We start from the raw sequence: 25,037 nt of genomic DNA, 5'->3' as shown, positions 1-25,037 counted from the left end.
GGAGATGCTGCCACTCGGCCCGGGGAGGTAGTTGCGCCAACAAACCCCACCCCAATCTCCCTCTCAAGAAGACCCCCCGTCTACAATCACCGCTGGCTCCCATGTCCTTGAAGGGTCCCCGCCGCTGCCGTCGGCAAAAACCTGTCCTCCGCCGGAGCGGATGACCGGGGCGATGGAGGATGAGACAAAAGGACATGCAAAGGGGGAGAACTCAACCAATCAGGTGGTAGGAGCTGATACTAACGTTAGTTTGGTCAACTTTCCGGAAAAGGAAAACAAAACAAATATGCTTTTGGAAAGACAAATGGTCATTTTCCAGCCTAGGGAGTCACGTGCCCCCTGCATTTTGATAGAAGAAAACAAGCCAAAATCTGATTCTATAACCCACCTCGTCAAACCCACCATGGCGGAAGAGCTAGATTGTTTCACTGCCCAACCGCTCTTACAAACCGCAGACAATGATATGGTGTGTGATTCCCCCTGGCTGCTACCTTGTAAGAACCTAATTGGAGGCTCCAGTGCTTCAAATGTAATTACCTTGCCCCTGCCGGAAGAAGTCTACCACGCGCCACTCTCTGAGTTCCCACCTCTTGAACCGGGTAACACTAGGAAGCTACGTAACTCCTTCGAATCGAGGCCCCTGCTGAACGCCCAACCTCCACCAGGCACGACAAAATCTAGAGAAGGGTCGAAACAGGGGAATACAGGGGATATTCCGGGGGTGGATGCTAGCACAAAGTCTGGCCTGCCCGAGGCACCAAGGCGAGCCGTCGAGAAGCCTAAGGGGACTGAGGTGCCTCGCACACGCAACAATCCTCGGACCATGGCGGATGTCCTCAGAGACAACTCGAACGCTACCCCCAACCCGAAGGAGCCTCATGTGTTCGAGCCAGCAAAAATTTAGAACATGGGTTTTGTCAGTCTCAACAATGGCATCCCATCCATTCACTTCTCCGGAACACAAATTCAACACTTGGCCGACAACATGGGACATGCAATCGTCGGCAAATTCTCCCACTCGATCCCGGCGACACACCAAATCCAAAAGGCTCTGGACAACATTAAGTTCTCAAGAGGATTCAAGTGGAAATACATCAATGCCAAACACCTCCTAATCCAGTTCGAAGACATTGCGGATTATGCTCGTCTTCTCAGCGGGCCAAAAGGCACCCTGATCTGGTACGTTGACCGCCACCCCATGCGAGTTTTTAAATGGTCTCTGGATTTTGACGTCTTTTGCGAATCTCCTTGATACGCTCGGATTTTGCACTGTTTTAAGGTCATTATTTGGTCCGTTTTTACTATCAAAATCACTCTACATGTCCATTATTTGCATATTTTATACATTTTGGTATTTTGACGTGTTTTGTGAGAAATGTGGATATTTGAGACGAAAAGGGGAGTAAAAACGCATAGTCTGGAAATCTGGAGTCAGACGGCGACCAGCGACCGCCGCGAAGTTGTACGGCGACCGCCGGCGCCCGGCGGTCAGAGCCATGTGGCGGTCCGCCTCGAAAATTTACGCTAGGAGAAGAGTCTCGCCCGGCGACCGCCGGAGGACATGTGGCGGTCCGCCACCGAAGGGTCAGAGTCTCTGGACTCCAACGCGGCGACCGCCGGCCAAGGTGCGGCGGCCCGCCGGAGAAAGGCGGCGAATCCGACCAGCCCTAGATTTGCTCCAAGACTTACCAAATTTTGAAGATCTTTTCCTTCTATGATGAGGAATAATTTTCCCCATAAATAGGACCTCAAGCTTCATCAAAAGAGGAGAACACATTCATAGAGAAAGAGCATTACTACTTGTAATATTCATAGAGATCAAAAGCTAGAGTACTTCAATTGTGCTAGGAGTTGGAGAAGGATTTCAAGAACATCAAGAACGACAAGGATTCTACCTACGAGTTTTATTTGCTTTAGTTTTATGTTCAAATTGTTTTCCCTTCAATCTATGTTTTAGTTTATTCAATTATGTGTAACTAAACTCATAGGATTCTAGGGATGTGTTAGTAGCAACTTTGGTTATACAATTCCGTTTTCTATTTAATATCCGTTTTGTTTTTACTTTGTTTCTTCCCTAAGTTAATCATGATGCTTCGTAATTGAGTGACACAATTATGTATGATTTAATATAACTTGCTTCATAACTGTGACAGAGTTCTAGCGAGTTAGATCCACTTAGTAGACACTACAGTTAGCTTCCTTTAAAACGGCACTGTTAATTGAGAGTGAGGACTTTTCAAGGGTCCTAGGAGCTTTTTGGAGTTACGTATTAGGATTGACAACCCTAATGTTAGTAATCAACGTTTGTATCGCATGAGCATAAGCTAGGTGACTCGTCCTTTCAAAGTATTAACTGTGCTAGGGTATTGTAGTATGGAATTTATATAACCATAAAAGTGAAAGCACATCCCTGGAATTCCCTTATCTCTATACTTTTCTCTCCGTGATTTGCTTGCATTTAGTTGTTTACTGCTTTTAATATTTTCTGTTTTCAAAAATTTTCAAAAAAAAAAATTCTTGTTTCTCCAGATAGTAATTGAGTTCTAGTAGGAGATAGACACTTTGTGTACGTCTTCCCCGTGTTCGATATCCGGTACTAACCTTTTGCTATACTATACCTACTCTGTATACTTGCAGGTATTTATAGTGCAAATAAAAAGTGCACCAAGTTTTTGGCGCCGTTGCCGGGGAAGACAATTCACTTTGGAGTGATATCTTCAAACGGATAATTTTACTACTTTGGATTTTTATTGCTTTCTGTTTTAATTTTTTTTTAGTTTAATTTGTTTTTGTTTTCGAGTCTTGCAGGTTTTGTATGCGAACGCGTTCTGGGAAGTACATCTTAGAGCCGCTTGATTTAGAACTTGAAAGAACTCGTAGAATAATAAGAAGTGAAAAAGGATCAGGAACAATGGGTGACCGAACAGATATTGAGAAGCTGCAGGAGATGGTGAAGTTGCTGATGGATGAGAGAGATGCCGAAAGAGCAGCCCGAGAAGCCATGGAAAAGAAGAACAGAGAAACATTACCTGTGATGAACATGTTCAATCATGGGAATATGATCACTTTTCCTGACGGTCCTCGTATTGATGCTAACAATTTTGAGTTACGCATGCCCCTTATCCAAAGGGTCGAGCAAACTCCTTTTGCAGGTAGGGCGACTGAAGATGCTAACCGCCATCTCTCCAAATTCGTGGAAATCGCAAACACTTTGAAATTAAATGGTGTCGACGACGATGCCATACGGGTAAGACTTTTTCCATTCTCATTGATTGATTCTGCTAAGGAGTAGTTTGAGTGTATGCCACCAGAAAAGGTCTCCACATGGAAGGACATCGTAGCTACCTTCCTCGACAAATACTACCCGCCAGGCACTATTTTGAATCTCAAGAGTGAGATCTTTCAGTTTATACAAGGCCATGACGAGCCCCTCTATGAGGCATTTGCTCGTTTCAAAGCTCTTCTTCGAAAGTGCCCAAACCATGGTTTTTCCATAGACCATCAGGTAGGAATCCTCTATAATGGATTTAATGAAAAAATATGTGCTATGCTTGATTCAGGGGCAAATGGAGGATTTCTAAGAAAGACAGGAGAGGATGCCATGGCGGTGATCGAGGAGTTCGCCACCAACAGTCGGGGGTGGTCGAAGGAAAGGCATGCCACGAGAAGAGTAGCAGCCATAGAAGAGGCCGAAGAAAGTTCTTTTGCTAAGGAGCTAGCAGAACTTAGAGTCAGGATTGATCAAATGGACGTCTCGAGGAAGGAAGATCCAATTCCGGCAACTTCCATAGTGGCGGTCACGGCACCCGAAACTGCCGTGTCAACTGTGGAAGAAATCAACTACGTGCAAGGAGGCGGTCCCTGAAATTACAATAACAATTATCGCCCTAATCAGGGGGGCGGTAATTTCAATAATTATAATGGGAACCGTCCGCACCCAAATCTTTCTTATTCTAACAATAATTACTTGCAACCCCCTGCAGGATTTAATGTTAGCAAAGGAGGAGTGGTTGAGCCGATGAAGAAGGAAGACAAGTATGATCAAGGAATCACGAAGATTTTGGAAGTAACTACGCAAGATAGGAAGATTAATGACACCAAGATCGGAGTGGTCGAAGCAAGGATAAACAACCTCGAGCAAGGAATGAACACGATCTCGGCAGCTATAACCAACATTACCACTCAAATGGAGCAAATTCAGAAGAAGTTAGATGAGGATAGAGCAAAGGCAGCAGCAAGAGTGGATGATATTAACAAGAAGTGGGTGGCGAAGCAGAAATCTGGGGATTGCCCAGTCGCCGGCGGACCGCCGCACACCCCGCAGCGGCCCGCCACTGAGACGGCAGAGTCAACCACGCAGAAGGGGCTTGTTCGGAACAATGGAATTGTGCTCCCTTTCCAACCAAGGAGGAAGTTTAAACTCGAGGAGCAATTCAAACATTTTTTGAATATGTTTTGCAAAGTTCATACTAATATTCCCTTGGTCGAATCATTGCAGGAAATTCCAAAATATGCAAAACTTTTGAGGGAAGCGGAGATGAGAAAGAGGAAGCCGACCAAAGCCGACCTTAAGCTACCGCATCATTGTAGCGAAATCATCCAAAAAGAGAGGGCAGTAAAGCAAAGGGATCCGGGCCAGTTCATTATAAGATGCCGGATTGGAGAAGGGAAAGTTGACAAAGCACTGTGCGACTTAGGATCGTCCATCAATCTCATGCCACTGAAGTACTACGAAAAGCTCAACATCGGGCCACTCAAATCTTCAGGCGTAACACTCAGGTTGGCCGATAACTCGTCCATCAAGACTGTAGGTATGATTGAGGATGTCCTAGTTAAAGTTGATGATTTTATTTTTCCCGCCGACTTCAAAGAGGGGAAGTACAAGTGGTGGAAGAAGCTAGGGACCAAGTTGCTCCCTATGCCAATTTTCAACACTCGAGTTTTTGATCCGCCCAACTAGTGGGCCACTTCAAGTCGAGCTAACGACTTTAAACAAAAGCGCTTATTGGGAGGCAACCCAATTTTCTTTTACTTATTTTTATTTATTTATTTATTTATTTTTTTTCTCGTTTTTTTTTATTTATTTATGTTCTGTTTAAAAAATAAAAATAAAAATAAAAATAAAAATAATATACGGGTGGCGGTCGCCGCACTTAAAGCACGGCGCTCGCCACACGTGTGTTAACATGTGCAGGAAGGATCGGGCCTAGGGCAGGCTTAGGGCGGGCCAGAGTAACCGCTGCACGGGCCGCGGCGGCCCGCCAGGATTGCTGTTTATGAAGGCCCGTGTGGCGGCCCACCACGAGAGACGCGGCGGTCGCCACACGCAGTCCAGAGACGGGATTGCTCCATAAAAGGATAATGGGATCAAAAGGGAAACCGGAGAATGCGAAGAACTATGGCATTAGCCTTGCCACGGAAGAGCAAAAGGCTATGTGGAAGAAAGTTTCGGCCCGAGAAATGGCACCTTCTAGATATCCCCGCGATTACCCTCTCCAAACTTTGGGGATCATAGAGGATTTTTGGAAGTTGTGCGACGTGGGTGATGGGAATGGCCTCGTCAACATGTTCCAAAGGAAGTGGCCATCGTTTCGAAAGTATACTCTCGAGTTCCTCAGCTCGCTAAAGGTCACTAAGGATCGCCGCCAAAATATTCCACTTAGCATCGATTTCCGCCTTGGGAACCGTTGGCACTCGCTCACCATGGAAGAGCTTAGTGGGATCTTCCATTGCTTCGACCCCAACCCCGAAGAGGACAATGAATATGAATTTTCCGAGGTTTGGGGGGCGATGACGAATGAGCAAGAGCATGCAACGGGCTATGCCAAGTCTTCATCGATTCGCAACCCCGTCTTGAGGTACCTCCATCGTGCTATGACTCAGCTTATGTTTGCTCGTATCGATGGGGGAAGTGTCTCCCAAACGGAGCTCAACGTGATGTGGTGCCTACTCACCAAGAAGGGAATCGATTATGGGACCCTTTTTACTCACTATGTGGATAGGATCACGAAGAAAGACGGGGGCGTCATTTGTTGTGGGGGATTGATTACGGCAATTGGCGAACATTTGGAGGTCTCTTTTGCCGGTATGACGGAGGATGGTGGAGAAAGGTTTATCACCTATGAGGTGCTATTTTCGGTGGGGCTTTTGAAGACCGATTATTGGGGTCAAGGGTATTTTATGCAAGTAGCGGGGGATTACTTTCCCGTTCCACTCCCGCAATTGACCAAGGTCGATGTTTGGGCAAACCAAGCCAATTGGAAGCTCGACACACCCGCCCACCGGAGAGCTATCGAGGCTAACCCCGTCAATGGGAAATTTAGAAAGAGGAACATTCCCTCTCGCATTCCTCAATTTGAGCCCGATGAGGATTCCGCGTTTGATGCCGTTGATAACTATGAAGAGGGCGCGGAGCATTCACAAGCTCAAGGGAGTGAAGCACCGCCACCACCGCCACCCCAACCACGACGAGAAGAGGAAGAAGAAGAAGAGGAAGTGGAAGGACATCGCCGCCGGACAAGAACGAACCGCCGCCGCGGGAGGCCAAATCCGGGAGAGGAGTTTCAAGCCAACACCTCCGCCCAATTAGGAGAAATTTTCTCCTATATGCAAAACATGTCCAACACTTGGGACAATCGATGGGCGGAGCAACAAGCGGAGAATGCCTACAACCGCCAAGGGTGGACGGCTCAAGGCGATTGGCGCAATGCGGAGCAAGAATTTTGGGAGCAACAACGTTTGGAAGACATTCATCGGCGTCAAAAATATGAAGAGCTCCGAAGGATGGCCGCCGAAGCTAGAGAGGAACAAGAGACAATGAGGAGTGATATCACGTACCTCGTTGGAGCTTTCGAGGATTCTAGTGCCCGTTTCCCTCCACCTCCTCAAGATTGAAGAAGTCAAGCTCGATGACTTTAAATGAGCGTTTGTACCATGTTTTTGGATATTTTTGAGACAATTTATTTCCTTGTTTTAACAATTTTTGCTTTAATTTTAAGTATTTTTGGTTTTGGTTTAATTTTGTGCTTTGCAAAAATTTTTGTAGGATCTGACCTCTCCGTGGCGACCGCCGCAAGCGCTGCGGCGGTCCGCCACCTGAACGCTGGAAAGCATCTTTGACGTACGGCGACCGCCGAACAGCTGCGGCGGACCGCCACCTGGGCACAATTTTCCAGCGCGATTTTTCGAAATTCTTCGAATTTTCGCCCCGCTCAACCTCTACGCGAAATTTTTCAGGGTACGTTTTTTTTTCAGTAGCATACTCACGTCCCTACCGACTCTACAAACTTATTTTACACTTTGTTGTAAATAAGTTTGGGGGGATGAAGTGGTGGACCGTGAGTTTAGGGTTTTCTTTTTGTTTGTTTTTGCTTTAATTTTTCAAAATCCCGTAGGAGATTTTTGTGTTCTAAAAATGTTTTCTTGAATCCATGTCATGAACATAACATGAAGAACTTAGAAACACGCATGCTTAGGGACACATTAGACCGTGTTGCCAATGATATTATATTCCATTTATGTTTAAGTGTGGCTTAACGTTTTGATATGATGGTTTGGTGAAAAGGTGCATAATTAGTGAATTGTTTGTTCGCCTTGAATCGTGCTTATACCTTGTGAGATTTGAGCCTTAAATTCTTTCTTGTGTGATTTATCTGTATGCATGTATATGTTTCTAGAACTTGCTCCTAGTCTGCCTAAGTTTACATAGTGTTTAAGTTGATTTAGGAGGATGTTAGGCCGTCTTTTCTTAGCTACTTTTATATCCAAAATTTTCGACCCTCTCAAATTTTTTCCTTTGGAGCCAATTTTGAGCCTTTAAGCCTTTTCTTTGGAAGCCAAAATAAATGGGGACAATTCCTTGGGTTGGTATAGTTTTTGTTATCTTCTTTTGTAAAGGAATTGGAGAGATAAGGAGAAAAGTTAGAGAAAAGTAGTGTGCTTAAATGTTGAAAAGTACAAGTTGTGAAATAGTAAAAAAAATTCAAAATATGTGCTTGATTCTAGAAAGGATGCTTATAAAAAAAAGAGAAAGAAAGGTTGTGAAAAAAAAAAAAAAAAAAAATTCGAAGGATTGAAAGTAAGTTGAAGGAGAAAAATAAAGTGTTAGAAGTGCCTTAAGTTTTAGAAAAGTGGAGTCATCTTAACTCTACTTGGGATATTTTTGTATTTGAGTCACTTTTTAGCCAAATATTCCTCACCTACCAAAGAGCCTACGTTACAACCGAAAAGAAAGACCTTTCGGACTTTTGATGCTTAATCACATTGAGTAGAGGAGGGATTAGACTTTGAGCAAGCCTATGGTAAACTTTGCATGATGCATGATTTGAGTGATATACACTTTACCTTTATACACTTTGAGAGTGAGAGAAAGAACACTTCCCATCTTTGGAAGTTTGTCACATGTGAGTGCTTGAATTCAAGGTGTTCCACGAGTTAGTAATGAAAGTGCACTATTAAGCCTTGCTTGATTTGATTGTGTTAATCCATGCTTAATCTATTCTTTCATCTTTTGAGGCAATTATGACGTCTAGTCTTTGTGCATTCCGTGCGTCTATTCTTGTGTCCTTAGTGTTTTGTTCGAGGACAAACAAAAATGTAAGTTTGGGGGAGTTGATACGCCCGGATTTTGCACTATTTTAAGGCCATTATTTGGTCCGTTTTTGTCATCAAAATCACTCTACATGTCCATTATTTGCATATTCTATACAGTTTGGTATTTTGACGTGTTTTGTGAGAAATGTGCATATTTGAGCCGAAAAGGGGAGTAAAAACGCATAGTCTGGAAATCTGGAGTCAGACGGCGACCGGCGACCGCCGCGAAGTTGTACGGCGACCGCCGGCGCCCGGCGGTCAGAGCTATGTGGCGGCCCGCCTCGGAAATTTACGCTAGGAGAAGAGTCTCGCCCGGCGACAGCCGGAGGACATGTGGCGGTCCGCCACCGAAGGGTCAGAGTCTCTGGACTCCAACGCGGCGACCGCCGGCCAAGGTGCGGCGGCCCGCCGGAGAAAGGCGGCGAATCCGACCAGCCCTAGATTTGATCCAAGATTTACCAAATTCTGAAGATCTTTTCCTTCTATGATGAGGAATAATCTTCCCCTATAAATAGTACCTCAAGCTTCATCAAACCAGAGTTTTTTTTCCGACACACAACGAGAACACATTCATAGAGATCAAAAGCTAGAGTACTTCAATTGTGCAAGGAGTTGGAGAAGGATTTCAAGAACATCAAGAACGACAAGGATTCTACCTACGGGTTTTATTTGCTTTAGTTTTATGTTCAAATTGTTTTTCCTTCAATCTATGTTTTTAGTTTATTCAATTATGTGTAACTAAACTCATAGGATTCTAGGGATGTGTTAGTAGCAACTTTGGTTATACAATTCCGTTTTCTATTTAATATCCGTTTTGTTTTTACTTTGTTTCTTCCCTAAGTTAATCATGATGCTTCGTAATTGAGTGACACAATTATGTATGATTTAATATAACTTGCTTCATAACTGTGACAGAGTTCTAGCGAGTTAGATCCACTTAGTAGACACTACAGTTAGCTTCCTTTAAAACGGCATTGTTAATTGAGAGTGAGGACTTTTCAAGGGTCTTAGGAGCTTTTTGGAGTTACGTATTAGGATTGACAACCCTAATGTTAGTAATCAACGTTTGTATCGCATGAGCATAAGCTAGGTGACTCGTCCTTTCAAAGTATTAACTGTGCTAGGGTATTGTAGTATGGAATTTGTATAACCATAAAAGTGAAAGCACATCCCTGGAATTCCCTTATCTCTATACTTTTCTCTCCGTGATTTGCTTGCATTTAGTTGTTTACTGCTTTTAATATTTTCTGTTTTCAAAAATTTTCAAAAAAAAAAATTCTTGTTTCTCTAGATAGTAATTGAGTTCTAGTAGGAGATAGACACTTTGTGTACGTCTTCCCCGTGTTCGATATCCGGTACTAACCTTTTGCTATACTATACCTACTCTGTATACTTGCAGGTATTTATAGTGCAACTAAAAAGTGCATCACTCCTATTGCGGCTATCTGGTGCAATCTAATTGGTCTACCAATTCATCTCTTTGACACTGATGCGTTATATGCAATCGGCAAGCTACTAGGGACTCCGATCCAGATTGACCGAGCCACCGCGGACAAATCTAGGCTCTCTTTTGCCCGGCTCTGTATCGAGATTGACATCACCAAACCGGTCCCGGAAGAAATCATCCTTGATATTTGCGGACGGGAAACAATCCAACATGTCAAGTGGGATAAGATCCCATCCTACTGTCTAGAATGTAAGCACGTCGGCCACACAAGAGAAGTCTGCTACGCAAGAGGGAAAATGGAAAGACCAGCGAAGAAAAATTATAGTTACACACCACCACCTGCTAACACGTCCCACCATGAGGCCATGAACAAGAACCGAAAACAGAAACAGGGGAACCAACAAAATGATAAGTTTGATGAGCTGATCCAAGGTAGCAGCAATGTGGATCGCCCCACAAGCTCCTTCGAGCAGGGGACCTCTCACCAGCCGCTTCAGCCGGAGGTCTTGGAGAATCTCCAAGAGGTTAGTGGATCGGACCCAGATTTTCAACCATGGGGACGTCGGAAAGAATGGAGGAGACGGGTCAGCAAATCACCAGACTCTCGAGAACGCGATCGGGCTGATTGGGGAGGAGAGGCAGGACATCCCAGATGTCTGGGCTATCAGAGACCAGGTCCAACGCCTTCGAACTCCCCGACGCCAAGCATCGAAGGGGTGGCCTTCTCTCGGAGGCAGTCAGAGACAAGAGCACAAGGAGGTATATTATCTACCAATAAGTACTACAAGCTCATGGACAACGGCGAATACAATACAGAGGAATTTGAGGATGAGGAAGCAGAGGGTATGGAAATCATTGTGGCAGAACATGCCCATACCACTGCGGATAACAATAAACAAATATCGGATGACCAGAGGCGGCCTCCACACCCCTCGGGTAAGACTCTGACCAATTAATTATGTCACTCAATATTTTGTTCTTGAACGCGAGAGGGGTTGCACACTCCCCTACTCAAAACGTTGCCAAAAGACTAATTCGTCTCCACAATGTTACCTTTCTTGCAATTTTGGAACCGTTCACCCAACCGAACCCCGGGTTCTTCTCGAGAGTGCTGGGGCTGGACTTCAAAGGGATGAACTTGAACGGAAAAATCTGGATCTTTGCTGAGCAGGGTGCTACCTTTGAGGCCATCATCGATACGGAGCAGGTTCTTCATGGACGGCTGACTTCCTCGAGCATGGCTCGGCCTATTTGCACCTCAGTGGTGTATGCAAAATGTGCAAGGGCTGAACGATATCCGCTATGGAGCAATCTAAGGGAAATCGCAGGTCTTAGCGATGGAGCTCCATGGATGATCGGAGGAGATTTCAATACCATCCTTCACTCCCGAGACAGGATGGGCAGCAAAACTAACCGGCAGTCGGAAATGATCGATTTTGCGGAAATGATCGAAGATTGTAGACTCATTGATCCAGGGTTTGATGGTGCTAACTTCACATGGGCCAAGAATGATCTGCAGGAAAGGCTGGATAGATTCTTTGTAAATGAGCAATGGGCCGGTCTATTCGAATCTACAAGGGTCACAAACCTACCTCGCATAGCCTCGGATCATGGCCCTATCCTTATGAGATGCAAGATGTCGACGAGTGGAACAAGGGTCAGTGCTTTCCGGTTCCAAAATATGTGGGTTCGTCACCCAAACTTCTTGGAAAAGGTTCAAGAGGCCTGGGAGCAACCCACAGACTCGGAGGGCCTCCTAAGCCTACAGACCAAACTGAAAAGAACCAAGCAAGTCCTCAAACAGTGGAACAAGGAGGAGTTTGGCAACATCCATGCAAACCTCAGGGAGGCGGAGGAGAAGATCGCGGAAGCCCAACACAACTTTGAGACCGATCTGTCGACCAATCATAGAGCTGCTATTAAGCAACTTGTGGCAAGCTATATCCTCCTTCTAAAAATGGAAGAGGACTTCTGGCGGCAAAAAGCCTCGCTAAAGTGGTTGGCTGACGGAGACAGAAACACTAAGTTCTACCACGGTTGGGTAAAGCAAAAGCGAGTCAGGCTACGTATTCACTCTATCCAACACAATGGTAGAGAAATTGCCGAGGAGGAGGAGATCAAAGAGTCGGGGATTAACTTCTTCAGGAATCTGCTCGCGCCTACAACCCAGCCTCTCGCTGTTCCTGAGCTGAACATCATCCAGCCCATCCCTACGACAGCTAATACTGACGACCTGATCTACCCTCCTAACCTTGAGAAAGTCAAGAGAGCGGTTTTTAATATCTCCGAAAATAGCACACCGGGGCCAGACGGCTACACGGCCAAATTCTTTCAATCTTGTTGGAACATTGTGGGAGAGGACCTCCTCGCCGCAGTCCTCCAATTTTTTCACGGAGCCTATCTTCCTCGAAGCTTCACCGCCACATTGATTTTCCTCATCCCCAAGAAAGTCGCCCCCCTGACTTGGTCTGATTATCGACCAATCAGCCTATGCAACGTTACTAACAAGGTCATTACGAAAATCCTTATGGCTAGGCTCACTCCTATCCTTCCTCTTGTCGTGTCACAGAATCAGAGCGGCTTTGTGAAGGGTCGACGTCTCAATGACAACGTGCTCCTTGCACAAGAAATGTTCCATGAACTATCTAGATGCTCACCGGCCCCTAACATGGCCCTCAAGATCGACATGGCCAAAGCATACGACAGAGTCCAATGGCCGTTCCCATCAACATCATGCGGCAGATGGGGTTCCCTAACACCTGGCTCAGTATGATTGAGAGGTGCATCGGATCTTGCTGGTTCTCTATCCTCATTAACGGGGCACCCGCCGGGTTCTTCCATTCTACTAGAGGTCTTAGGCAAGGAGACCCAATCTCCCCGGCGCTCTTTGTCATTGCTGCTGAATACCTTTCGAAATTACTTGACAGGCTCATTATCGGTAGAAAAGAGATGTTGTTCAAATCCTCACGCTTCTGCAAGGAAATTAGCCACCTTGCCTACGCGGACGACATTCTTATCTTCACACAAGCTGACGTGAGACCTGTTAGAGAATTAAAGAGATGCTTGGCTGATTACGAAGCGGCCTCTGGGCAACTAATCAATTTAGCCAAGAGCAACTTCTATATCGCTGAGAACCATGAGGAACGGGCTGAGATCATCCAACAAGAGGGGGGCTTCTCAAGAGGTACCTTCCCCTTCCTCTACCTTGGTGTCCCTATCTACCGAGGCGCAAAGCGGACAGACATGTTTCTTTTTGTTCGCGAGAAAATTGCTAAGAGAATTAATGGTTGGGCACTTCGACACCTCTCCTTCGGGGGCCGCCTAACCCTAATCAAAAGCACCCTCGAAGCAATACCAATCCACTTGTTCCAGGCAATTGAGCCAACAAATGGAGCCCTTAAACAACTTGATCAAATGCTTGCTCGCTTCTTCTGGGGTTCCACCAACGAGATGAGAAGAACGCATTGGATAAGCTGGGAACAAATTTGTCTACCTACAGCAGAGGGGGGCCTCGGTATCAGAAAGTTCAAAGAAGTATTACGGGCCTTCAGTATCAAATTATGGTGGAAATTCAGAGAAAATAATTCCCTCTGGGCCATGTATCTAAACAACAAATATTGCTGCAGAACCTCTCCTCTGACCAGCTCGGTGCCGAGCCGATGCAGTGCCACCTGGAGAAGGCTTTCCAAAATCTAGCGCCAAGCTCACCCGCACATCCGTTGGGTCATTGGAAGGGGCAATGTCCTTTTTTGGGACGATATTTGGCTGGGGGACACACCGATACGTGAGCTCAGCCTTGATGAGAGGGGTGACCCCTTAGCCCGTGTCTCGGACTTCTGGACGGGAGGCATTGGGACCTAACCAAATTGATGATGCTGCATTACCAGGCAGGTCTACCGCTGCAAGTGATCGAGAACATCACCAGCACTCCCATCCTCAACGGCGAGCAGGATATCCCCCGATGGAGCCTATCGAAACAGGGGAATTTCAGTCTTGCCTCGACATGGGCAACGACCCGATCCCAACGACCTGTCATCCCAAGTTTGGAGGAGCTTTGGCACGCCGGTCTCACCCCCTCAATATCTATCTTCGTCTGGAGACTACTATCAAACCGTATCCCTGTCGATACTAAGCTACAATGGAGGAAAATTGAGCTCGCCTCCAAGTGCCTCTGTTGTCCGGAAGGACCGGGAATCGAATCCCTGCAGCATGTTTTTGTTCAAGGGGCGGGGGCCGCAAAAATCTGGAGAGAGTTTGATAGATGGTTCGAGGGGGATTCGGAGCCGATCAGCCTCAATGATACGATCCCGGATAGATTGGAAATCTGGACCAAAAGAAATGGTAGCCGGGATAGACTCCACCTGAGCCGCATCACCCCCTGCCTCATTCTCTGGTTCATTTGGGTGGAGCGGAACAAGAGCCGCCATATGGGAACCCGGTTCAAGGGCTTTAACGTTGTCTGGCAAGTCCAAATGCACATCAAGAATCTTATGATAAATGGGAGCATTTGTCCGAAGGAATGGAAGGGGGTGAACATGACTATAACCACCCCAGAAAGACCACAAAGGAGCAGAACCTCACCTCTGATCACCTCAATAAAGTGGCACCCCCCCGATCCTCCATGGATTAAGCTGAACCTGTATGGAATTTTCCAAGAAGTGACGGGTATGGCAGGAGGAGGTGGCACCATCCGAGACCACAATGGTTTGATCTTGAAAGCCTTCTACACTCCCCTTCAAGCCTCCTCGGCCTTGGAAGCGGAGCTCAAAACCATCCTGCACGGTCTCTCCATTGCTTTGGAGCTTGAGAAGCCGATCTGGATTGAAGCGATCGACTCCCAGGCGGTTGGGCTGCTTCGATCTGGGGAGATAGGGCCTGCGCATACGAGACATATAATGGCCCGCATTATCCTGTCCCGAAAACAACTCACGAACCGCATCTCCCCTGTTTGTAGAGAAGGAAACAAAGCCGCAACTGCTCTAGCAAAGAAAGGCCTAGAAGGAACCGTAATGCAGATCTTTGATGAAGGATCGATGCCGAGGTTGATCCGAGCAATTATTAGGCTGGACCGTTTGGGCCCTGTTAATCCTAGGGGAGGGGTGCAACAAGGACAACCCCCACAACAATGAAGCTAGAAAAGGCTTCGGATCTTAATTGATTCACCACGACTGCAAAGGGGATAAAGTTGACGATGAGTGAAGGTTGAAGTCTTTAATTTTGGTTTGTTCTTTTTGCTTTTTCGTAGGCTTGATTCTGGAATAGGTTAGTGTCCGTTCCAGGTGTGGGAAGTGGACATTGAGTTACTCCTTTGTTGTACATGTCACTTTTGGGCATGATGCATGTAATTTGCAACTTGAAGATGAAATGAAGGGATGAGGGACCCACGAACCCTCCACCGCAATGATGTTTCATTAAAAAAAAAAAGGGGAGAATGGGTGAGATTCTTGCCGTTAATATCTTGGTGATGATTATGTTGATGACGTTGCACAGACTGATGGGACGGTAGTCTGCCCATGTCACCGGCACGGCCGTTTTGGGGATGAGAACAATGCTCGTCGCCGTGATGCTTCGGGGAAGGAAAGCTCCGTTGAAGAACTGCTGAACCGCCGTGGTAACATCCATCCCAACAATGGTCCAGCAAGCTTGATAGAAGGTGGCCGAGAACCCGTCCGGGCCTGGTGTGCTATCCCCCGAAATGTCAAACATCGCTCGCTTCACCTCTTCCTCGTCTGGGGGGTCAGCAAGGGCCTCAAGCTGGACCAAGGGGACGAGTGGTTCGATCAGGTCAGGGTCCATTTCTGCGAGGTCCGGAGTGTCAGGGGCGAGGAGATTTTTGAAGAAGTCAACCGCCGAGCTCTTAATCTCCAAATCATCTGTGAGCTCACGTCCGTTCGCATGAATTTTATGAATTCGAAGTCGAACCCTTTTCTGCCTTACCCAACTTTGGTAGAATTTAGTGTTATTGTCTCCCTCCGCAAGCCACTTCATGGCTGCCTTTTGTTTCCAGAAGTCTTCCTCCATTTTGAGGGTGAGAATATAGCTTGCAATAGCCTTGTTGATTGCCGTCCTGTTGACGGGTGACGGGTCTGCTTCAAAATTAGATTGAGCTTCCGCGATCTCCACCTCCATGTTCTTGACATTGGCGTGAATGTTCCCGAAGACCTCTTTATTCCACCACTTAAGGGTCTTCTTGATTCTAGCCAATTTGATTTGGAGTCCAAGTAGTCCTTGGCCACCCGAAGGATGCGCCCACTCCTCTTTCACCAGATCCAGAAATCCCGCATGCCGAGTCCACATGTTTTGGAACCGGAATGCCCTCCTTGTGATCATGATGTTCGCAAGTTTGCACCGAGCAAGGACCGGCCCATGGTCCGAGGAGACCCGAGGGAGGTTTGCCACCCTTGTAACCTCGAAGAACCTAGCCCATGTCTCGCTGATCAATGCTCTATCCAACTCTCAAACAAGCCGTTCTTGGCCCAAGTGTAGCTAGAGCCATCGAACCCTGGATCCAGCAATCTGCAATCTTCAATGGTTTCTGCAAAGTCCACCATCTCAGTTTGCCGATTGGTTTCGCTGCCGGACCTATCCCCTGGGGACAAAATAGTGTTGAAATCACCCCCGATCATCCATGGTGAACCATCGAGAGTATGTGATAACTCCCTCATTTTATCCCACAACGAGAACCTTTCCGGCCTAGAGCATTTCGCATAAACAGCCGAGATGGCGATGTGATTAGCCAGCCGAGGGGAGGTGAACCGGCCATGAAGGATCTGGTCCGCATCCTCCTCAACTACAAAGTCCGCCCCTTCTTCCACAAACACCCAGATCTTGCCGGTGGTGTTTGAGCCTTTGAAGACCAGCCCCAACGCCTTAGAGTACCGAGCTGGGTCCGGGGCCGTGAGCGGTTCCATTATTGCAAGAAAGCCAACATTGTAATTTTTAATCATCCGTTTGAGTACGTTTTGGGTAGGCGCATTTGCGATTCCCCTCACGTTCCAAAACATGAAATTGAGAGACATAATTAACAAGGTAAAGTACATACCCGGAGAGGTGGAAGTCTCCCCTTGAAATTCGATGATTTGACAGTCGCTCCTCCCTTCAATGCACGAAGGAGTGGTAACTATGGCACCAGAAGGTGGCTGAATATCCATCTCCGAAGCCTCACTCTCCCCGCAGCCATCAATATCAAATTCGCCATTGGCCATGAGGGAGTAGTATTTGTTGGAGCTCATATAGTTGGCCGGTGTCGAGTTACCACGACCTCCTGCCAACGAGTATCGTCCAGCCCCCCTCGAGCCACCTCGGCCATTAGGGAACGTCCCTCTCCGTGCTTGGTTGTTTCCTCTCCCATTGCTCGTGTGGTCGCTTTCTCTTGGAATGGTAGCTAGGTCCAGGCTCGAGCAAAAACCCGCGGCCCTTTCCCCATCGTTCTCTCCATGACCCCCATAATTCATTGGCACCCCACTGAAATAATCGGGATGACCGCCCATGATGTCCGGGCCCCTCCACTCCGCCTCCTTGGCTTCCTTCCCCTTTTGCACGAGGTTGGAAGGTTCCCCATATCCTTCCATTCCCCCAAATTTCCACCCATTCCTATATATTCCATGTTCGTGACTCTTCCCTTGCGTGCCTTTGTCATTTTCCTTCGGCTTGTGTGACGATTGATCTTGTTTCCCTTTCGCTCCTTGATCCCCGTTTTGTTTTTGTTTTGGAGTATACTTGTTGTAGTTATAATCCCTCTTCTCCGGCCTTTCAATCTTGCCCGCCGCATAGCACACTTCGCTTGTGTGTCCCACATGCTTGCAATCCCGGCAGTATGAAGGGATCTTACCCCAACGAACTTGCTGCACCGTCTCGCGCCCACAAATATCAAGGATAATCTCTTCTGGGGGAGGCTTTGTGATGTCGATCTCAACACAGATTCAGGCAAAAGACAACCTTGTCTTATTAGCTGTTTCCCGGTCGACTTGGATCGGTGTTCCAAGGAGCTTTCCAATAGCAAAAAGGGCAGATTGATCATATAAATGAATAGGGAGGACGATTAGGTTGCACCAGATTGCCGCTATCGGAGACTCACAATAAGCATCAAAGTCCGGAGTCCATTTGAAGACCCTCATAGAATGGCGATCAATATACCAAACTGGAGTACCCTTCGGCCCGCCAAGCAATCGAGCATAATCCGCAATATCCTCACATTGAACAAGAATGTGCTTAGCATTAATATAATTCCAAGTGACGGTTCGACCAAATTTAATATTATCAAGAGCTTTTTGAATTTGATGAGAGTTCGGGATAGAATGGGAAAACTTACCAACAATCGCATGCCCGACATTGTCCGCTAGCTTTTGAATTTCCGCACCGGAAAAATAGATTGCCGGGATGCCCTTTGATAGTGAGGCAAAGCCTATGTTTTGGATTTTGTCGGGGATGAAGACTTGCGGTCCGTTGAGGTCGGGTCTATCACGGAACAGATCTGACATGGACTTCGGTTTAGGGTGACCCGCAGCATCCTTGGGTCCTCCGGTCAGGTTTGGAGTGGTCGAGTCCAAGCTTGTTCCAGCTCCATCCGTGCCCAATCCCCCGGCAATCCCCATGGGTGGGATCTCCAAGGCCAGGTTCACATTGGCCCTTGGCTTATTGACTGCTCCCGGACCTCCCATCTCAGCACCGTCTGTTTTGGGACTAGTCGAGCCATCGCTTGCTCCTGCCGCTACCGAGCTTGTAATCTTAGCGGCATGCGCGTCTACATCTTGTCCGGCGTAGGGAAGAAAGGCCGAGACTGCTGGAGCCAAGGGGGCCGCGACGCCCTTCGGGGTTTCCGAGCGACGAGGCGCTTGTCCGGCGGGGAAGGGTGCTGACCGTATCGAGCCAGTTTCATGGTGATGCGAGCCAGCTTCATATGTATCACGAATCTTCAATGTCCGTCCTTTCCCAAGGGGTGGGAATTCCTCAAGAGGTGACGCAAAGGAACCAATGGGATCAGACGTGGCTGATAGTAGAGGCTTGGCGGCCATATTTTCGTTCGCCACCCGGTCACCGGAGTGACGAGGCTGGGGGTTCATTGCCTCTTCCGGCGCCTCCGGGTTCTGGTTAGGTGTCACAAAGGCCATGTTTGGAGCGTTCAGCACCATTGGGGAGTTCACGGCTGGAACGCCGGCTAAGTGAGCATTCTCCGGCGAGCTGCCGGCAAGGAGAGGCTGAGCCACCTCGGAGTCAAACAAATCAGCCGATTCGAGATGAGCAATAGACAAGATGTTGTCATTTTTTGGCTTGGAGTGATGCCCAACGGCTATAGTACCGTGTGACTCTTCAATGTGGTTAAGTTCCAAGGCACTTTCTAAAAGCAATTTTGTCTCTAGGCTCATATTAGGAAAGTTGACTATTTCACTACCAACCACCTCATTTGAATTGGTAGAGTCATCTAGCTTTGACCGAAGGGGATGCAGCATGTTGTCCTTATTCCGACAACCGTCTGTCTCGCTGCCGGCGACCTCGTCGGATTCCGACAAGGTGTCAACATCCAAAGGTGTTTTATAGCAAACGATAGCCATTTCTTGGCCTTTCATCATGAGAACTTCTTCTACCTCTAGCTCCATGGTTTTTGAGCTTTCCTTCAAGCCATGAGTGGGGTTGGCCAGGAAGATAGCTCCTTTGCATCGTGGATCTACCTTGGACGGGTTGTTCTCGGCACCAAAATCAATCCTCTTCCGGAGTTGCTTGTCCTCCGGGAATGGGGAGAGGACTAACCTTTTTCGCCCATCACCTTTGGTAGGTGGAGCCGGAGTACTGTTCCTAGCCTTGATCCTAGCCTTGGAAGATTTCAGCGGGGGGGGGGGGAGCTTCATTGGACCGGAACACCATCATATGGTCCGAGATGAATGCAGCTTCCTCGGTATCATGTGGCTTGGGAGCCGGTGGTGTTGCCATGTTCGACTGTGGCCGAGCCTTCCCGGAGCCAAGGCCGGAGGCCAAGCGTGAGGATTCTCGGAAGGTTGGCCGCCAACAAAAGAACTATGTTGCCGAAGCGTAAGGACGGGGACGGAGAGTATGCGTGTTGGGGTGGCTGGAGACGACGGTGGGGCTGGTTCGGTCATCGGAGGACCATGGTGCCGGGGCGGAAGAGTAGTATGATCGGAGGTTAGGTGGCCGGAAATAGGCGGTGGGGCAGTCACCGGTGGGACAATCACCGTGGTGCGATTAAGCTAGAGAGAGAAAGTTTTCTTTTGTTTTTTTTGGTTTTTTTGGATTCCTACAACACTTGGAGTCTACTGGGATTCTCAGGGGATGTTAGGACTGCTTTCTCTCAATGCTAACCCACAGATGTTTCGGACTCAGATCTCACATGCAGCTCCTGAAGGTCTTTAAGGCTTGTAATGGAGCTAGTGGTTTGTAGTGTTTGGGGTAGTTGTCCCTAAGGCTCTATGGTTCAAAAACTAACTACTTATTTGATGAGGGAGAACTGTGTGCATTCGGGCTTCTGGCTAGGGCTTCTTCTTCGGCTGGACAATTTCTGACATTGGCTTCCAACTGGTCAGTAGCTTATTTGTGGCTTCGCCACCCTTATTCCTTCTTCCTCCTTTCTCTTTTTGTAGCCAAGTATCTGCGACCATTTTCTTCAATTTTCTTTTCTGTGGCTTTGCCACCCTTATTCCTTCTTCTATTTTTTTTGGATCTGGAAAATTTCAGATCGATTTTCTCCTTCTTTCTTTGCTTTTCTTTTCTTCAGCTGGTTCCTTTTGTATGTCCTCCTGGGCAGTTGCTTCCTTGCCTTATGCCTTGCACGCACACAGTTCCAGTGGCTGATGGGTTATTTCGGGGTATAGGTCAGGCTAGAAAATGGGGTTCCAATGGCTTATTCCTTCTCCTTTTTTATTTTTATTGTTTTTTACGTGGGGGGATTTCCTACTGCCTTCAGGGTGTGCTACACGCGGTCACCTTGCCCTAGACATCATGTGGTAGCCTCTCTTCTTTTTTTTTCAGTATTTAGTGGAAAGTAGTTCCACTTTGGGGTTTCTAACTCACCTTTTAAGAGGGCTTTCGTGTCTAACCTAAGGGATGGGTTTTTCCTTCATACTTGCATCATCTATACTGACTAGGGGTTACTGGAGGGGGTGGTTTCTGTTTTCCGGTATGCCTTATCTCTTTCAATTTCCCTCACCGTCAGTTCGAGGCAGTTGAGTTTTAAGCCCATTCATGAAACATAACACATAATTCCTAGACCTAAACAAACCCTAAAAAAAAACTAACATGCACTGACTCAAATAACACATATATATACATGTCATACTGGCTATTTGCTCCCCCCTCTCACTTCACAAGTGTCTGCCCCAGATACGGGCTGTGAAGTGAAAATTGGGAATGACTAGTATAACAGACACATATTTACACAAAAACATATTATATCTAAAAACTTCTCACACTTAGGCTATGCAATAGGCTAAGTGGGAGAGTCTCAGATATATACATAGATTTATAAAACGAAGCAGAATATTTTACAAACATGTTATATAAACATATAAACTCCTCACACTTAGACTACGCAATAGGCTAAGTGTGAGTTAACATGCTTATGACACAACACAAAAAACATAAAAAAAAACATAAGCACCGAAGTAACAAACCCTTTACTTCTCACACTTAGACTATTAAATAGGCTAAGTGTAATGAATGAGGTTTGCTAGCAATTAATACACATGATTCTACCTATTTAATAAAATTAAGAAAACATAAACAAAAGAAAAACTTAAAAATTAAAAAGAAAACTAACTGGTCAGTTGGGGGTGGTTCGATCAGATGTTCCTCCTGCTCCTTCTTGGTGCAGGTGGGTCCGTTGGTTCTTCTTCAGTAGGTCCGGGTTGGTTGTCATCCTCCTCCTCTTGTTCATCACCTTCTTCCTCCTCAGGTCCGGTGGGTTCTTCTTCCTGTCCTCCATGACCGTTTGTTCCAGCTCCAGTGCTTGCCTTTCCTCTTGCCAATTCCTTTAGTATGCTCTCCATTAGGGTTGTCAGCTTCTCCATCTCTGCCCGTGATTGTCTATTCTCCTCAGCCAACTCAGTTACTGCCCTCTTCCAGATTTGCTTGCCTCAGCCTTTGCGCTTTGTCGATCTACCCAGGTTGCCCCTCCTGGCCTTGTTGTGCCCTTCCCCCAGGGACTTCTCCCATTGGGTAGAACTGGGGTACTCCTTCTCTGTAGTATACCAAGTTGGTGCGGACAAAGAAGGGTATATCAAATAGGCCAGGAGCGTCGACAATGTACATTGGAGATAGGTCTTTAGCCTCTGTTATGATGATGTTGTTGCGCACGAAGGCTCCTAGTATGTGGCAGAGGGACAAGTTTCTGGCTGGGTAGGTGGCTATCAGGTGGCATTGGTAGGCTGTCCAAAATCCCAAATGCAGTTTTCTGCCACGATTAGCGCACCATACCAAGTACAATTCGGTCATGGACGTTCTGGCCGCTGAATTACTCTGCCCCAGCAGGTTATAGCCTAAGTAGAGTTGCCTCAATCTCAGCATGGAATTGTTGAAGTGGGTGGATCTGGATTTAGTGGAAGCGAACTGGCCAGCATCGGGGTGGGTTAGCTCCTCCCAGGCTTCCTGGGGCTCAAATTCTATGTGTCTCCTCGGTACCTCCCTCTCACGGCTTCTCCAGTCTGGTCCTATAGCCTCCTCCAGGCTACACATACCCAGTTGCACAGTCCACTCTATCAGACTCATGGACAGTTCTCCACCGAATATCCTAAAGGAAATTGACACCTCGTCTAGGTCCGTAGTGACTTGGAACCTAAACGTGCTAAAGAACTCCTTTGCTAATCTCACAGATATCTCCGGGTCCCTAATCTCTAACAGCCATTAAAAACCCAATGCTTCTATACTGGCCAGGAAGGAATCACGAACAGATAACTCATCCAAAGAGGGTATGTGGAGTACCTTTCCGCATTTGACCTGCTTGCTACTGTCTTCCTTGTCGCCAAATGCGTCTTGAAGCTTTTTGGTGTCGTAGTGCTTCATGTCCTCCATAAGCTCATCAGTGAGCTCTACCCTCCATCGTCGGTACACGATCCTCTCGACTGGAGGGTGGATTAGTTCCTGGTGGTTGTCGGGGAGCTGCTACTCATGGTATTCTTCCCCTTCTAGAGAGATATCACTCTCCTAGTCAGACTCCTCGCTGGAAGTGTAGTCGCTGTCGCTTGATCTCCCTCTCTCTTCCGGCTCTCTGATCACTATGCTGGCATTGGTAGTGCGCTGTTTCTTCATGACTTGTTTCTTCTTGACAGGGGCTTTCCCCTTTCTCTTCCTTTCTTGGATGTACTTGGTTTCTTCGATTTCCATTGCCTCTGCTTCTTCGTCGGCTTGTGTTGAAACATCCTCCTGGGTGGTAGGCTCGGTCACCACGCGGGTACTAGTATCACTTCTTGCTGCCTCCTCCCGACCTACTGACTCTGATGCGAGGTCCAGACCCTCAGCCACCTTGTCAGTATTCTCCTTCTGGTCAGTCGGCGTTGATGATACTGTCCCTGTTGCCATTTGGGTGTCCTCCTGGCTAGCTTTCGAGGGCTCCTCCCCAGGTTTTGTAGGAGTAGTCTTCTCGTCTTCACTTGAAACCTCCACTGCATCTGCTGCTGTGTTTGCTCCTGCCTTGTTGGACTTCCACTTTCCTAAGCATCTCTGTGACACTCTTTGGGGTTTCTGCCTTTCTGCCTTGGGGTCGTTTTTCAACACTAGCCTCCTCTTTACTGGCTTGGGTTTAGTTACCACTGAGGCTTCCTCTTGATGTGTGTCTGGCTCTTGCCTCTCTTCCTCAAGTTGTTCAGCTTTCTCCGGTTGTTCTTCTGTCTTCTCCTCCACTAATTGGTGGACTACCCCTTCCGACTTTTCCGTTTCTGTTGTTGTTTCCCCCCTTCCTACTGCCTGGGATGCGAGGTCTAGTACCTCAGCCACCCCTTCAGGGTTTACCACGATCCTATCTCCCTTGCCCAAAACTGCTTGGAATTCATCATCAGTCATCAACCCTTGCTTTCTGGCCATTTCGTTCAGATCTATCTCCTCCCTCTCTGCTTCATCGATTTTGGCCTCAGTGGCCATTATCTCCTTTGCTTCACCTTTCTCGCTCTCGCTTGCTCTCCCTCCACTCTCCTTTTCCTCTGTTTCTCCCCAGTTAGGATCTTGATAGGCTGAAAGAGGGCTGACGTCGAGTGGCTCTGTTTGTAGGTGTACGGGAGAAGGGTGGGAGGGTTCTGATTGTGCAGTTACTGTTGGGGAAGTCTTTTCGGATGTCGGAATTGAGGTTTTTGGGGTGGTGGTGGGTGGGTTTTCTGTGGTTGCAGTTGGAGTAGGGTTTGATGTCGCCGGCATTCCTCTGGTCAGGCTAAATCCGGCCAATGTCAAATTTCTCACCATTAAAGTCAATGCAAATTGTCCCCTCGGTCATATCCACAATTATCTTAGCCGTTCTTAAAAATGGTCTTCCTAACAATATCCCGCTAGACTCCCTAGCTTCTGGTTCACTCATTTTTATGACATAAAAATCAGCGGGATAAGTAAAGTTTTGTATCTTGACCAACACATTTTCTAACACACCCTCAGGATTGATACATGACCTATCAGCCAGTTGGATCAACACCCTAGTATTTGACAATTTTACCCCCTTTAACCGATTATAAATGGACAACGGCATGACATTGATAGATGCTCCCAAATCACACATTGCATGCTCGATTTTCGCATCTCCAATTGTTATGGGTAAAGTAAACATACCTGGGTCGGCTCTCTTGGGTGGTAGTTTCTCTTGTACAATGGCTGACGCTATTCCTTCCACCATGATTTTTCCATCCTCCTGGGCTTTTCCGGCTATAAACTCCTTTATAAACTTCCCCAGAGGGGGTAGTCTCACGGCTTGGAGGAATGGTATGGTGACATCCAGCTTTCCAAAGATCGACATGAAATCCACAGGGTTTTCTTTCTTCCTCTTCGTCACAAACCGATATGGAAACGGTTTTTC

At 47.1% G+C, this 25,037-nt stretch overlaps 1 protein-coding gene and 1 non-coding gene across 2 annotated transcripts; both read right to left on the bottom strand.

Moving 5' to 3' along the window:
* Nucleotides 1-3,382: 3,382 nt before the first annotated feature.
* On the bottom strand, nt 3,383-3,489 carry LOC125208744 (small nucleolar RNA R71). The gene has a single exon (XR_007174223.2). It is a non-coding gene; the product is annotated as a small nucleolar RNA R71 (small nucleolar RNA).
* Nucleotides 3,490-22,871: 19,382 nt separating this feature from the next.
* Nucleotides 22,872-24,121, bottom strand: LOC148923125 (uncharacterized). The gene is made up of 4 exons (XM_089061399.1): nt 23,993-24,121; nt 23,600-23,785; nt 23,261-23,380; nt 22,872-22,910 (listed from the first exon to the last, which is right to left on the bottom strand). The coding sequence occupies exons 1-4, from the start codon at nt 24,119-24,121 to the stop codon at nt 22,872-22,874; spliced, it is 474 nt and encodes a 157-aa protein (XP_088917525.1).
* Between the last annotated feature and the right edge of the window lie 916 nt (nt 24,122-25,037).

The sequence above is a fragment of the Salvia hispanica genome, chromosome 6 (genome assembly GCF_029641045.1).
Source record: "Salvia hispanica isolate PSC_SH4W2 chromosome 6, Shi_PSC_v1, whole genome shotgun sequence".
Lineage (NCBI taxonomy): Eukaryota > Viridiplantae > Streptophyta > Magnoliopsida > Lamiales > Lamiaceae > Salvia > Salvia hispanica.
This window is presented reverse-complemented; position numbering and strand designations above follow the sequence as displayed.